General features: G+C 44.4%; 1 protein-coding gene across 1 annotated transcript in view; it reads right to left on the bottom strand.

The window, feature by feature from the left end:
* Positions 1–316: 316 nt before the first annotated feature.
* LOC142574236 (uncharacterized) overlaps positions 317–15,324 on the bottom strand; it is a 38,161-nt gene continuing 23,153 nt past the window's right edge. Inside the window, exon 4 of the mRNA XM_075683376.1 lies at positions 317–1,231. Within this exon, the coding sequence (XP_075539491.1) occupies positions 1,043–1,231 (189 nt within the window). The 3' untranslated portion in view covers positions 317–1,042. The remainder of the gene's footprint in view (positions 1,232–15,324) is intronic.

The raw sequence follows: 15,324 nt of genomic DNA, 5'->3' as shown, positions 1-15,324 counted from the left end.
TTCTGGCATCAATTTGTTTGGCGAGAGCTAACGATGACCCGACAGTATCTCCAGTGGAATCGGAATAGTCAGATCACGTGGGAAAGCATCGAATCACATTCTGCTAATTGTGAGACATCGATCGATACGATGGTTTTATTTCAGAGCAGGTGCCCGGTACAGAGCCGTAGCACCGAACAAACCAAAATATGATGAGTCTGATGCACAGATGAAGGCGACGATAAGCACAAACCGCCCTGGCGCATACAATATATATATATATATATATATATATATATATATATATATATATATATATATATATATATATATATATATATATATATATATAGTAATTTTTATCATCTGTGTTCATTTTGGCTCCAGGAAATGGTCTTTACACTAGCTTTTGCGCATGCACATGCTATTGTAGCGCGGTTGCATTGGCTGGCTATACAACCTGCGCCCTAGCGCTGATCAATAGATCAGTATAGCTACTTGGATAACACGTGGAAGGGCGTGATTGGTGAAAGGAGCTATGAGGAATGCTGTGTCTGAGCTACGTTTAGATTGTAAATAAAAATTACACATGTAACTAGACGCGCATGGTTGCTGCACGTGATCAGAAGATAAAATAGACGCAACTTCCTCCATCACTGAGAACTTAGGTTAAATGAGCCCAATGCTTCATTACAGCCAGGCTTCAATCTTCGTTTGACCTTTATCGCAGAGTCCAAAATTTGTAGCATAATCTTTGTCTACTCCTTCATGTAAGTAATCTGGCGAGGTCAAACGACGCAGTATCCTTCACGAAATCAGAAAACAGGCGTAAAATATGCGAAGCAATTTACGATGCAATCGCGCTGATCGTCCAAACTGGCGTCAACAATTGTGGTGACGTTGTCGCAGTACTTTATTTTTGTGTAATTTACGCTTTTTATTTTATTTATTTTGCATTTTAGATAGCCTCACGGGCTCTGGTCCTCACACTTGGTCTGTCTTCTTTGAAAGTTGTGGTGATGGTGGAGTACGTTTTATTGTCATTTTTGGGACACGGATAGTATCAAACACCTGGAGTCAACGTGATTCCCCGGGATGTCTGTGCAGTGCTTGGCGATGTCATTATAGAGCCTGAAGGTGAAAGATTTACCGTAGATTCCCTGCCTAATGAGACACCAACTGTGCTGCCATCAAGGGTCACCCCAGGAATTGCAGACGATGGAAATCGAATTTCCGCGCACAGTTTACGAACCTGGAAGAAAAATAAAGGTGTACAGATTTTGTAGCACCACTCTCAGGCATCGCCACAAAAGAAAATTATAGCTGGACAACTTCTATTTACTTAATGTATAGAACAAAAATGTGTTAATCGAACTTTTGTAGTGCACAAGCCTAAATATATTTTATAGGAACCGTTCAAATATGTAGCGCGCTTTCATAGCAGTTTCTTTGAATGTGTTCGAACGCAACGGTGCCTAAACAGTTGGGCTGTTCTAATTACCTTCAGGCATGCCCCTATTCACACGATGCGAACTCAATTACACGTTTTCTCCACACACCGCAGCGTATCAGGTCATACAGTGTTGATGGGAATCAATATATGGTTCACTTACAAAGCAAATTATAGGCCTTGTATAGGAAGGAAGCGCTGTTTGCTACTTATGGAAGTCGGAAGCCACAGGCCTGCGGGGCACACGCAACAAAGTCACAGCGTAAGCTAAAGGAGTGTAGCCGCTCCTCATGGGTTGTTTTTTTCTTCCCACGGGGGCATGTAGGGCCAAACAATGAAACGTTCCTTTCCTTCGAGCACTTCCTAACCTTACGTGAGGCCTTGTTACAGCGAAGGACTGATGCAGAAAGCAAGGGTACTCTGAAAGCTCCCTTCGCCCATCCTCACATAAGAAGCGGTTGCCGCATGCCTGGCTTCGAGATTATCGCTTAAAAGCTTTACGCTAACACCATTATTCAATAAAGAAATATTGTATCGTCGCATAATTTTTAAATTGAAGAACTAATATAGATATCCATGGACGCTTTCTTCTAGTTTTGTTTACGAAACGAAAAAAAAGTACCACATCACAGTGCAAAACTTGATGTGCTCCAGCAGCGCTGGCACGCCGGCGTTGTGCAACGCTTAGCAACGCCTAGCAACGCTATCATGCCACACGCGCGACTGAAACGAAGATGCCTGGCAAGACATACCGTGCTCGCGCTTCTCCGCAGGTGGGTGACAGTGCGCATGCGCAAATAAGCGCGACGTAGCTAAGTAGTGAGGTGAAGTGCTCGTTCAGGGCCATGACGCGCATGAAGGTACACTGTAAACACAAATGAGCCCATATGGGCGTTTTAACAGTTGATATGCCATTTTTTCCCCCTAGCCTAAAATGAGTACTCCCACGAGAAGAAGTAAAATAAGCTAGAACCATTATTATACCCCCGACCCCATTTGAATAGGCATTGCGGTTGTAAAATGGGGGTTTTCAAGGAATAACGGTAGCGTACGGGAAAGTGGGAGTGTTGAAATACACCCATATCTGAGACGAGCCAAATAGAGAAAAGAATAACTCAGCCGTGACAAACAAGGAAGTGAGCCGCAGCGACAATTTCAGTAGGATTATTTCTGCAGTCAGATTCGAAATATCCCGCGCGATGTGTGTCGGCGCTGTTTTTCTGTTCGGAGTAGCCGCGCCTTGGCGCTGCACAGGACGCCGAAAGTCGGAACGGTCGGAACTACGCGCGGAGGAGCACAAGCCTTCGGAGCGCGCGCGCGTGCGTTGAAAGCCGCAAAGGAGCAGCCATTGTCAGCGACGGCGCATTCTTCTACCGTGGTTGTTGTTTCTCACAGCTTTGAACCCCCAAGACTCCACGGTAAGTGACTTTGAACGATTATTACACGTTATATGAGTGTGCATGTGTTCAAAGTGAGGAGACGCGCTGATATGACTTATTGAAGGTCTCAGTACAACATGTCGCGACAGGTGGCCGTCCAGAACCATTTTGCACGATCACTGTGTTTCTTCGAGCTTTGTCGTAATCGAGGCGACTTGAGTGCTTAGAGTCAAGCGAGTGTACCTTAAAAAGGGTATTTTACATGGTGACAAACTTTGCCGCGTCTTTGTGTGGATGTGAGCATTCGACATGTTCCCCGAAGCGCAAGCCACTACCATAATAGTTACGTGCAGTGCGAAGTGAGCTAAGCTTGGCCGCCTAACCGCGGCCTGAAAAATGTGGCGGCTCGTTAAGGGTTTACTGCGGTGCGCGTGTGTGAGTGTTTGTACAGCGATCATTTGAGCGAGAACCGGCGGCGCTTCTTCGTGCGCGGTATCTGCTAGCTGGCGCGTACGTGGCGCCAATCCCCTAGCTCGTGCGATTGTGTGCTGTAGGTCGCTCACTAAACGCGCATTGTGCAGATTTGCCAGTACGCTCCGTGCTATCGTCTGTGTCTCTTCGCGCCCACATCGCTGATTGTGCAGGCAGTGCGCGACTGCGGCGCGTAGCTTGTAGAGCCTGCGCCCGTCGACTTTGATCTGCGGGTGTGAAATGTCGGCTGCGCGTTTGTGGTATTAAAAGCGTGTGGTGAGCTTCCAACGGCACTGCGGGTCAACGCCGCGTGAGCTGCCGGTCAGAGTATAAGAACCTCTTTATTGTTAGCGTACTGCTTGGCGGCAACAGGTGTCCTGCTTGGGTTCAGATTACTGGATACGCCGTCACTTGAACGGCGACGGCCGGAGCAGGTGAGTATCAGTGGCGCCGGCACCTCGGCGGCCAGAAAACGATGCCTGTGCCGTGACGAGATATATCAACTTACGCGATAGAATTGCCGGCGATGGCTCATACGGGCGCGTCGCTCCATGGCTGTGTTCTTTGCTGAGGCCGCCACTACGCCTGCCGTGCACCATACTACGATAGATCTATATAGTCGATGCTTGTGCAATGTTGTTATTCAACAGCTGGCGCTGTGCACTGGATACCTGGACTTGTTTAATGTTTAATTACTTTGCTGCTGTGCCATTGCGTATTGGGTACAGATATTCAGTTTTGAATTCTAGGTGCCAAATCAGGATCATATCAGATCATATCATATCGACTCAGGATCATATCACACATCACAGCGTCATCCTATATTGCACGAGTATTATTAACAAAATTTCTGCTGCTGGTGAAAAATTAAGGCAGACCGATCAACCTGTATCTGTGAGAAAAATGTGCTTGAAGTCCACCATTATCTATTATAAAGAGGTACTACCTTGGTGTTTAATGTCAGTAACACTCATAAGTTATGCATCCTTTTGTGTGAAGTAATTTGTCTTAGAAGCCATTCATTGTAAGGGATCAGTAAACATCTCATAGCTTAAGTAGTGCATAAGTGCATGATTTGGGCAAAGCTTTTAGTTTGTAAAGAGCAAAGCCATTAAGATATAAAATTTTGGCAAGCTTAGTTTAACAATAAGCTGACCAATATACAAAACCTAATGTAGCAGCAGTTGTTCTCCAAGATAAACTTGCCACCAGATTTTTTGTGTTCTGTGTTATCATTGTAGTGTCAAATATTTCTCTTTTATTTCAGGACTGCGGCTGCGGCCGTTTCATTGCCAGCTGTGAGGATGAAGCAGCTTCATAGCCGGAGATCAGACGCCTCTCATCAGTTTCCCTTTTCAGCAATAGAGGCCTTGGTATGCTCTTACCTAGAGTTTACTTTTTTTACCCTGTATGTTTTAAGTGCAATGGCTAGTTTAGTGTCATCACTTAGAGTGATTGGTGTGACACCTGTTCCATGGGACGTATGCAGGTTATGCCATGTAACTTTAGCAAACTTAAAAAAAATATGCAAATGCCACCTAGCTGCAGAGAACCTAGGTAATGTTGTTTCCTGTCTCTTGGAAATACTTGGATTTGCTGCATTTTGCCTAATTACCTAATTAGCCTTGATCAATTAATAAACTTATCAGATATTATAATTAGATAAAGAGTTTCAATTATAAAATTGTAGAGCAACGTGAAAATTTCCCAGTACAGCTTTCTGTGGCTCAATATGTGCTACAAAATGTTTTAGGAGCATGAAAGAAGCCTGAGAATCTCGCAAAGTGCCTTGAGTGTGTGTGACAGCGCCTGTATTGTGTTCTTCCTTCAGTCCTCGTCTTTTGCGCTGTACAATCATGTCGACCTCAAGTGGCCAGTCCTGTGGCAGTTTTGCATATATTTGAGTGCTTGCCCTGTATAGGCATGTGTGTTCGAGTAAGAAAAAAAATACTGAAGGAGCCCAAAGTGATGTATTTCAGGACAAGTGTATGATGTAAATTACTATGTAACAATAAAATAAGAAACTGAAACAAGACTTCACAGTAGAGGTATGCAGGTGTGTGCATCAGCATAATGACGAAAACTTTGTGCAAGTTTAGAAAAATATTAATTAGATTGGTTTCTGTCATTCTTCTCTATGACATAATTATTGCAAAAATATGCTCTCTACTATTGCACGACTAAAGATACAGTTCAAATACATCATTTGCTAGCACCTTCACATTCATAGCAACATAGAGAGGAATGGTTAAAAATTTGCTTTGCTTCTCTGACCTTCATTTTAGGTCCTTCTCATGTTTGCTGAGCTTCTTAAAGTATCTTAGGGCCGGATTCTGAAATCCTCCTAACCTTAGACCGTTTCCTTACCTTCCGCAAGGAGCCCTCCATGCTACCTAAACGTTAGGCGCCCTCGGAAGGCCACCGCGAATTCTAAAAGCTTCCTTTCGCCTTCCCTGCGGAAGGAGCGCCTCGCCAAAGGAAGTGTAACGTTAGAGGCTTCTGGTTTCGAGATTACCCACAAAAAATGCGAAATATTTGTAATGAGTTGCCGAGACAAAGTGCCGGGACTGTTAAAATTGCATTTCTACTTTTATACTGGGGCATAAATTACATTTCTTTGGTTAATAACGTAAAAATCGTTCGAAAAGGATGCGCGTGGCAAGAAAGCAATCTCAGTCTAGCAACTATGGCAGCATCTGAGTTCGTTTGGTCAGGCGTCGCTTTTTTCCTTTCTTTGCGTGCGCTTTCTTTCGTGTGTGTGTGTGTGTATGTGTATTTGCCATGCCGGGCAAAGCATATTTTACGGAAGAAGAAAAGGACTTGTTCACGGAACTTCTGCAAAGGTGCAGCAATGTGATTGAAAGCAAGAAAACAGATGCTGTGTCGCTGAACGCGAAGGCGAAAGCGTGGGAGCGGCTGTGTACAGAATATAACAGCATGCCGCACGTGCGTCGACGCGAAGTAAAACAACTGAAAAAACTGTGGGATAACCTGAAACAAAAACTGAAAAAAGCAAAGGCGCAGCAGATCAGAGACGTCATGGCCACAGGTACGTTTTCGTCTTTGTTTCCCCTAAACGTTGCAAATATTTTCCACCTGAAAACTTGCAAAAAGAGAGCGTAACGTATTTCACGTGGCGGACCACCGCCTGAGCCGCTAGACGACAGGCTCACCCGAGTCGAGGCGCTCGTGCCGCACGTGGCGGTGCGAGTGCCGAACCCATTTGACAGCGACAGGCAGTCGCAGACGCCAGCCAGTGAAGCCGTTACAGACATTATTGACAGCATGATGCATGAGACCGATTCACAGTACCACGACAGCGACGATGGTAAGTATAGTTTCTACGACTACAACTGTTTTTTTTTTTGTAGTTTTGCGGCCACCTTGGCACGCCTCACCGCTCAATATGTGCAGTAATTGCTCGAGTGCTGCTCACGGGCCATTTCATTACGATAAAAGCCCAAACACTTGCTGGCCTCGCTGCCCGACGTTTCCATCACATAGCGCGGCAAAATTTGCGGTTGGACCGCATGTCGTATGTACTGTAAGGAATTAATGAATGTCAGTGTAATTACCTGTTGGTGCAAAATTGTGACGCACATTTTCCGCTCAAGGAGCAGGCTTTGCGTAATGAGCGCCTGACCTGATAATATGAAAAATAGCCTATTCCTTTGCACATTACTCCGATATTTTGCTACTTTCCCAAATTATCCCAATGTTGCATTGCTGCGCTTCCGGGAGCACAGACAACCGATTCCACTTTTTATGCGGAACTAGTTCCTCTGCATGGTTAGGTGAAACCCGTATGCCTGTTGTGAATGCACGCATTCAAACTACCACTGCAACGCAGCAGCACGATCTTGTGTTCGAGCAACTCGCTGTAGAGCATGTACAGAGTGTACATCATGCATTATGTACAGTGTGACGTAGTAAATAAAGGCGGTAGAGTGTAGTGCGCTGCAATAATTGCTGCCATTCTTTCTTCTGGACAGAGTAAAGTGGCATGAACAAGTTTGTTTTGTGGTCAACCGTTTATTTGTTCTTTTTAAAGCACTGTGAAACTTTTATGAACACTGTTACTTGCAGAGTTCGGGATGAATAGTAACCTTAGCCAGGCAGGTGGGTTTGCCGAGGCTACATCACAGCAGTGCTCGCCAGCACCTCCTCTCAGCAGTGGTGGGCTGCCTGCAGAAACAGCAACCTCAAGGCCATCGGGCAGCCAAAACAGAGAAGATGCTTTCATGGACCAAGGCTCAGGAGCTGAGCCAGTTGTTCGCCGTCGCCAAAGTGGTCGTCTTGCTGCTGTCGACACAGCATTATCGACGGAGCTGGAGGCTCGCCTTCGTGCTGTAGACGACGAGAGAAATCAAAGACGTATTGAACACGAGGCCAGGATGAAAATGATATCAGGCGAACATGCTTTGAAGATGCAGCAATATGCCGATGAACGGCGCAAACGGAGTGCGCTGCACAGAATGAAGGTGCGTGTTCTAAAAGCTAAAGAGAAGGTACAAAACTTCAAACAAGCAATTCTAAAAAAGCAGCTCGAACTCCTCAGGCCAGGAGGCATTGCTGAATGTGACCTCGTTCCACAAGACTAAAGGCATTTTTTTTTCAGAGGCGGCAGCAATAATAAACCTAGCCACAAGCCATATAAATGAATAAAGTCAATTTCATTTATCCTGAAGAATCGCCACTGTCTGATATGCGAACACTTCTCCACTTTTAATTACGCAGCAGAGATCGCAGTTTTACCTCTACACCGTGTCCATATCGCTGTCATCTTCACTTTGGGCACTTGTGAAGCAACGCTGGATAAGGTGCCTTCGATGTTGGGTACCCAGAGGTGAGTCAGGTTCACACAATGCCACACCTTCACCTTCAGGCTCCGGCTCGTCAACATTAGGGTTGGGTTCCCGCAAAGTGCAAGCAATGTTATGGAGTGCTGCACATGCGGTGATAATTGCAACCGTCCGCTCTGTCAGCGTTTCCAGCTTTGTCCTGAGGCATGCAAAACGTCTCTTCCAGAGTCCAAAAGCTCGCTCAATGGAATTCCTCGTTCTAATGTGACTCCTGTTGTACCTGCCAGGAGAACAGCAAAATAATGACTTCGTGCTTATTTCACATTGCTTGAACAAAATTCTTTCTTCCTAACCTTTTCTCTGCAGTTGTTTGAGGGTTCCTCAGTGGGGTCATCAAATAGGGCGAACATGCGTAACCTTGATCGCCAAGGAGGATGCCAGTTACTGCCTTCTGCTCATACATGACACTTACTCTGCTGTTAGTAAAAATTCGACTATCGTGGACAGAGCCAGGCCAGCTTGCCACGACGTCGAAAAACTGAAGCTCGGGCCCTGAGACCACCTGTAAAAGCAAAACAATGATTTCACACAGTGGCACATGCGTTGACGTATTGCATGCACACAGATGCCATGTACAGTTGTCCACACACTCGCCTACACCGCTCAAAATGACTGGGCTTCCTTTGCATTTATGGCATTTGCCGCTGCCTGCTAGGGTGAAGAAATCTTTTTCACGCAGGGTTACACAGCTATGGTCACGAATGTGCACGCCCTCTAGGTAAATATGTGGTCGACATATATAAATTTCTAATGCCACATGTCAACTGCGCTCAACAGATATACATACGTAATGCGACACGTTAACTGCCATTTCACCTTACAACCTTTCGTTTTACCTCTTTTTTTTCTCTCTGTGTGCGTGCGTACTTTTGTGTACAATGGACACAGCACCTGCATGATTCATGTACGGAAGTGAAGAGAAACGCGAATTGCGCTGCAGTCATTTCTAGCAGGTTTCGGGGAAAACTGGCCACTCACCTGCACATTTATGGAGAATACTCCTTTCCTGTTTCGGAAGACTTCTGCGTCGTCTCCACCGGGACTTTTAATGGGTATATGAGTACAATCAATGCACCCAGTAACCCCAGGGAATCCTCCGATTGAATAGAACCTTGTCATGACTAACCTCGCTTCACTGGCGTTTGGCAGCCGAACGTACTTGGGATACAGACGTCGGCATATCAGCTGTGTCACCTCCCAAATACACCGGCACACAGAGGGTTGGGATACACACACAAGGTCTCCTACAACAGTTTGCATGGAACCCGTTCCGTAAAAACGCAGTGCAATGAGGACCTTCAAGAGAGCAGGTAGCGGCGCTCCTCTGTTGTCAGTGTTACAATGCAGTTGCAGCTCTGCCAGTATGGCTGTAACAGCTCGCTTGGAAAAACGATACCGGGCTAGAAAGTCCCCTTCGTCGTAGTATTCCAGTGGATTCTGCCTGTCAGTCAGGAGCCGGGCTAGAGTCAAAGGTGGAGGCTTGTACACAGTCCCGTAACGGAGTTCATTTGCTCGTCGAAGAAACCGTGCATAGCTTTCGAAGCTATCGTCTTGCAAGGCCGTCATTCTCGCTGCTCGCTTTCCACAAGATCACAGTGCAAAAAAGATATGGCACAAAACGCGGTCCGCGTAACCAAACTGGGCGTCAGTACACGGCGGCTGGCTACCGCGGCCTTGGCTGCGCACGGCACCTACCCTAGCCGAGCGTACCGCGTGCAAAGTCATGCGGAGAAGCATACGTTCAGGTAGAGGAGCGCGGTTAGGACGCATGAAGGTAGCATGCCGGCTCCCTAAGCGCGGGGAAGCACCAAGGAGGCCCTAACTTAGTGCCCCTTAGTAAGGTACGTTCCAGAATTGACGCCAGGTCGCCTCACAGCGTGTGAGGCATCCTTAGTTAGGAAAGGAGCGTTTCAGAATCCGGGCCTTAGACACCTTCCAGGGTTTACAGCCAACTTGAGTACATTATGCCAGATTGTGGGGAAGCCGCAGAGGTCGCAGCATCTATAGTGGTGTCCGGTAAATGCAAGTTTCTTGCATGATGCATTATGCTCAGTACCAATTAGATTAAGTTATCATTTTAGCAAAAATCATTGTTTTACAGACATATATCAATGTGTGTCCAAAGAACTGCACTGTTTATAAGAGTTGCTCATTCTCTAAGCGTACTGTCGGTGTTGTAAAATGCATGTTTGTTGGACGGCATAGTGTTTGGCCTTCAGCTGAAGGTAGTAGTGGCCCATTTGCATGCGCATAAAGCTGCAGTAAGCCAAATGTGAAAAGATAAGGGCTAATACTAGCAAAATTTACACGTAAGCAAACTGTTTGATGTGATCCCTAGGAAAGTATGCAAAAATATAATGTGCTTATATGATAAACAGTACCTATGTTTTAGGCGCATGGCTTTCTAGTGCCAGATTCCATAACAGTTCATTATTTAACACTTTAAAACTATTTGCCCTGTTTATGTCTAACTGCTCTAAATTCGAAAATTTTTATTGATTGCACTGTGAAAGTTTTGGCCGTGACTTAAGTCACTGCCAGAATTAAATTTATAGTTGTGGCCGTCCTATGTGTGATAACAAAAAACCATTTTGGAACCAGGTGGCTGTTATGCAGTATGCTAAGTGTGTGTATTAGAACAGTCACTTATATTTTCATTGTAACCATGTATCAAGTATGTATGTACACATCTCGAAGCCATAGACTGTGTAATCTTAATTGAAGGTGTTATTGTGTGGAGTAGGTTTTTTTGTAAGCATTGTCTAGAATTTGCGCTACATTAAGGTGTAGTGAAGCTAAGCAAAAAATATTTTTAAGACAAAATGGCTGAAGTACATCCTTAAGTCTTATGCGCATTTAGACGACTTTACAGCATGTAGTAAAACAAGAATGGGAACTGAGGTGCTTAATTTTTGTTCATTATTACCATATGGCACCAGCATGCGATGAAGACAAAAGAGGGAGAGAAGTGAAGTGCACCAAAGGGCAACCCGCTCCTTATGGGAGCTGCATTCACATCTGCATGATGCATGCAATCTTTGAGTTATCGCAGCAGCTATCCACCTGTTCACTTTGTTGCACATTTGCATTGTTTATGTACTAAGTCTGGCCCTGGAAGTATTAGGCAGTGCCACTCATGCATTGGTGCTGCATGCAACACATGCTTCTAACCACAGATGTCATGTATTATGTGAACCTAAGTTCTTTTGAATTCATGTAACCCACAAAAGTTCCATTTGAAAGGACGTGCCATACTTGCCACCATTGCCATGAGTAGCACTGGCTGACAGTCACAGGGCAAGATGTTAACCTTGCTCAGCTATTATGGAAAACTATTTTACATACAAATGTGGTAATTAGTATACATGCCAAAAGCCTCACAGAATAAAATTTTTTACCTGCATCTTACAATGATTGTTATTTTGCTTTAACTCAGGATGCCTTTCCACCTGCGTTGCATCCTGTGGCTGACCACTCCAACGATCTTAGCAGAATCGTTACACAGGTGTGTTTTTATTTTATTCTCAGTAGGGTTATTTTGTAGTTTACGTTCGATGTAAATGCACAGATCGAATGAAAAACAGCTTAAAAGATGAGCTCACAGGCACTTTATCCAAACGTTTGTTAGGAAGGAAAATCTTTGTTACAAGTTGTCATTATAGCAACACAAGAGAGTGTGCTCGTCAAACCACCAGTTCCTAGCAAGCAACAGCATTATACCATGGAAGAAGGCAAAACATCAGGCGAAAACCTGTACTAAACTAGGGACTGCATTAAGACGTTTTGGAGGCTTAAACTATTTATTGGGTTACTCTGTCTAATTGCTTGAACTGAACTGACATGTCCTGCAAAACAGTTTGTATTCACATTTGATACAATCTGCAGCAAAATGTAAACAAAGGGCTGCAATACTCTAAGGGCCTACTATTGAAGTAGCAACCAGTCTTCCCAGTGTACTGCAGCCTCAGGAAAATGATATGTGGTACACTGAACCACATGCACACACAACAAATTTTAATCCATAAGCATCTGTACACTGTGCTTGTGCAGGACTGGGCAACTGGCTGTTTGTTCGTGACTGAAACAACTACGTACTTCAAGACTGTATTGGGTAGCCACCATCTTTTTCAGTCAGTGTAACAGTCCATAAACATATGGATTTCCATGAACATTTTGTCTGCCACGCTTTTCTTTGTTGTTTTTTTGCACTCCTGCTTTGATGGCTGCGAGACACTTCAGGCTGGCTGAAGAGACAGTGGTAGCCTAGTAGCTGGCCTCGCAAAGTTATCTTGATTTTTAAGAGCCAACTTGCTTTGGTCAATGTTGAATAACACATCAAAAGGCACGGGAATATTGACAAGGTTAGAATGACTTTGAAAGAAGTTTATGAGAGTTCATTTTTAACTCTGATCTGTCTGCTGAGACCAAATCATGTCAGCTTTTAATGAAGCAATGTTCAGGTTGGAAAACTGCAAGGCTGTGTGGATACTCAATATACTCAAACACCATCGTTGCTTCATATAGCTGAAGTTGCTCCATGACATCAAGGCAGAAGCAAATGACATGGCAAAGGAAAGGTTGGCGGAATAAGGACTCTTGGTGGCAATTATCTAGGTTCAAAGGCTATCGCACTGAGTAAGAAAATGTGTTCCCGATACAGCGTCAACATAGTGTTAATGCTGAACAAACTGGCACCATCTGCTTAGTCCTACACAAGCATGTGCACAGAAAGGGATGCCTGTTGGCCTTGAGGGCCACCACTGCAGGGATCAGCTGCTATCGCTATAACATAGAATGTGACATCAGATAATTATAGTTCACACCTTTGCTGCAGCTCGCTGGCTAATTGAAGCCTTGATTGTAAGGTTGAAAAGTTGCAATCACAAGGTGGCAATTTAGTTGCCAACTCTTACAGCATGGTTCACTACTCAGTGCTGCAGTGCTGGACATATTCAACCAAGCCTGGTGCGAATTCTCATGACTACCCATGTTCAAGCTGCTGCTGGATACTTAGTTGATAAAGTCACTGAAAATGAAATTTGGTCATCGAAAGAGTCATGAAAACGATGCACACGAGGCTTGTAGCGTGCTCACTTGGTATGGCATCAGTCAAAACACCCTGTATAGAGATGCTGGCAGAAGTGCAGCAGAAGTGTGGATTGAGGAGACAAAAATATAAGCTGTTCAAGTTCCACATATAACAGACCGATAATAAATCGTCGTTCAGCAAAAACTCTGGCAAAAAGGGCGAGCCGCACTCCCCATGACGAATTCTATGAAAACAGTACTGTTATTGCAGCAAAATTGCCTATAACTCTTTTGTGAAAGATCATGCCAACTGAATAACCAATATAAAAGCATCAAGTTGCTCCAATAAAAGCCTTTGTTACGCTACACACCAGACTGGGATGTAAGGGGTTGTTTTGTAGCCAAGATGCCCACAAGCAATGCTTAAAACATGCAAACACTTGGAATTAACTGTGATTAAACTGCTGATTAAACTGATTAACACTTCACAGCTGGTACCACAATGTTGTTTTCTATGCCACAGAAAGATTCCAGCACGTTGGGGGCCACAATTTTCCTAGAGGCCAATACAGACACAGGGTGCCAGCAAGCATGGACTAAAGATTTTTCCATATGCATTGATGTAGTCTACCAGATTTGGTTTTCTTGGGGGCACAGTCATATTTGGGGTAACAATTTTCTGCCTGAATATTCATCGCAGGGAGCACTGCAGCCAGCTAAAGCGAGCTTCTCGTTCACACCTTGCCACACGTGTAGACTTGGCCCATTTTTCTAGGCACATTTGTTGGATTCAAGAAAGAACACAGAGTAACTTAAGAACTTTATTCCTTCTAGATTTAAGGCGTGGGCCAGGTGTTAACCAGTGTTTAAAAAATTTTACCAAACCGGGAAAGATTCTTTCTTGAAAGTCTTCTCATATCAGCTTGATACAGTCCCTGGCTTAGTATGGGTGCATGTGCAGTGGCTTCTTTTTTGGTCTGTTTAAAAGGTCGTTTTCCTTTTGAGTGTTTCAGTTGCAAGGAAATCACAAATATATTTTCATTTCAGCAACCCTTGTGACATTACAGAATTTCTTTACATATTGCAACCAAGCTTATTTTTTAAACAAATGCCTTTCTTTCAGCATCAAAAAACATCTTAGATGAAACAAGGCAAAAATGGCTGCTTATGCATTTGTACGATATTCCATCTGAGAGGGGTGAAAAGTAATAAAATGTTCTACTTTCATAATTTTTCTGCCATGTGTACAAAATTTCTTAATAGGAATGAAGCAAATTCACTTTTTGCACTAGCCTATTACAGAAACAAAAATGACGAACAGCTTTTAAGGGGGCCCTCAGAGGAGCCTAGTCCGCGCGTTTCTTCTTTTCTAGCGCAGCCGTCGCTGCACATGGCTGTGAGTACAGCTGAGCACATCTGCAGCCTGCGCACCCTGTTCTATAGGTGAACTGCTGCGTGTGGAAGGGGTGGACGTGTTGATATAGCGTGGTATTATGTGCACAGTCTTCCCACGTGTTTAGTACTGGGGGTTGCATAATCTGTAGTTTCGGAGATGCATTGAAGTGAGAGACAGACAAAGCGTTCGCCTCCACTGCCAGCACTTTTCATGATGGTGTCGTCCCACTGCGCGTGGCAGTATCAAAGAGGACAGAGTGGATGCAAAAGCAAGGCTAGGTTTGCTTCATACTACCTGTGCGAAGGTATCGTTGACACACCGTGAAACCATATCTTTGGTCGCAGACTCTCAAATTCAAAATTTTTTTTCTCATTCAGATTTGATTTTTCTGACTGCGGCCCTTTTCGTGGGAAAACAATCCATTTGCAAATGTACTTATTTGACGAAAAGGTGGAATCACAGTACAACAAACCAAATTGCTGATTTTAGTGGATTCGTTATGTTGGGGTTCCTTTGTACATGCCTCCAGAAAAAGCCGACCATCGTCTGCTCACACTCCGCCGTGCCCGCCCGTATAGGAATAAACTTAATTTTGGTTGGCCACGATGCTTATCGGTGTAGTAGCTGTCGTGTGTCCACCCATACATATTTTTTCGGCGTCCCGAAAACCTCAAAGGACAACTGTATTTTGCTTATGTGCATTCACTAATCAAATAAGTATGTGTTTGCTATGATCCCCATAATATTGAGTTAGCTGGT

Source organism: Dermacentor variabilis, chromosome 3 (genome assembly GCF_050947875.1).
Source record: "Dermacentor variabilis isolate Ectoservices chromosome 3, ASM5094787v1, whole genome shotgun sequence".
Classification (NCBI taxonomy): domain Eukaryota; kingdom Metazoa; phylum Arthropoda; class Arachnida; order Ixodida; family Ixodidae; genus Dermacentor; species Dermacentor variabilis.
The sequence above is the reverse complement of the archived record's forward strand: the minus strand, read 5'-3'. Positions and strand labels throughout refer to the sequence as shown.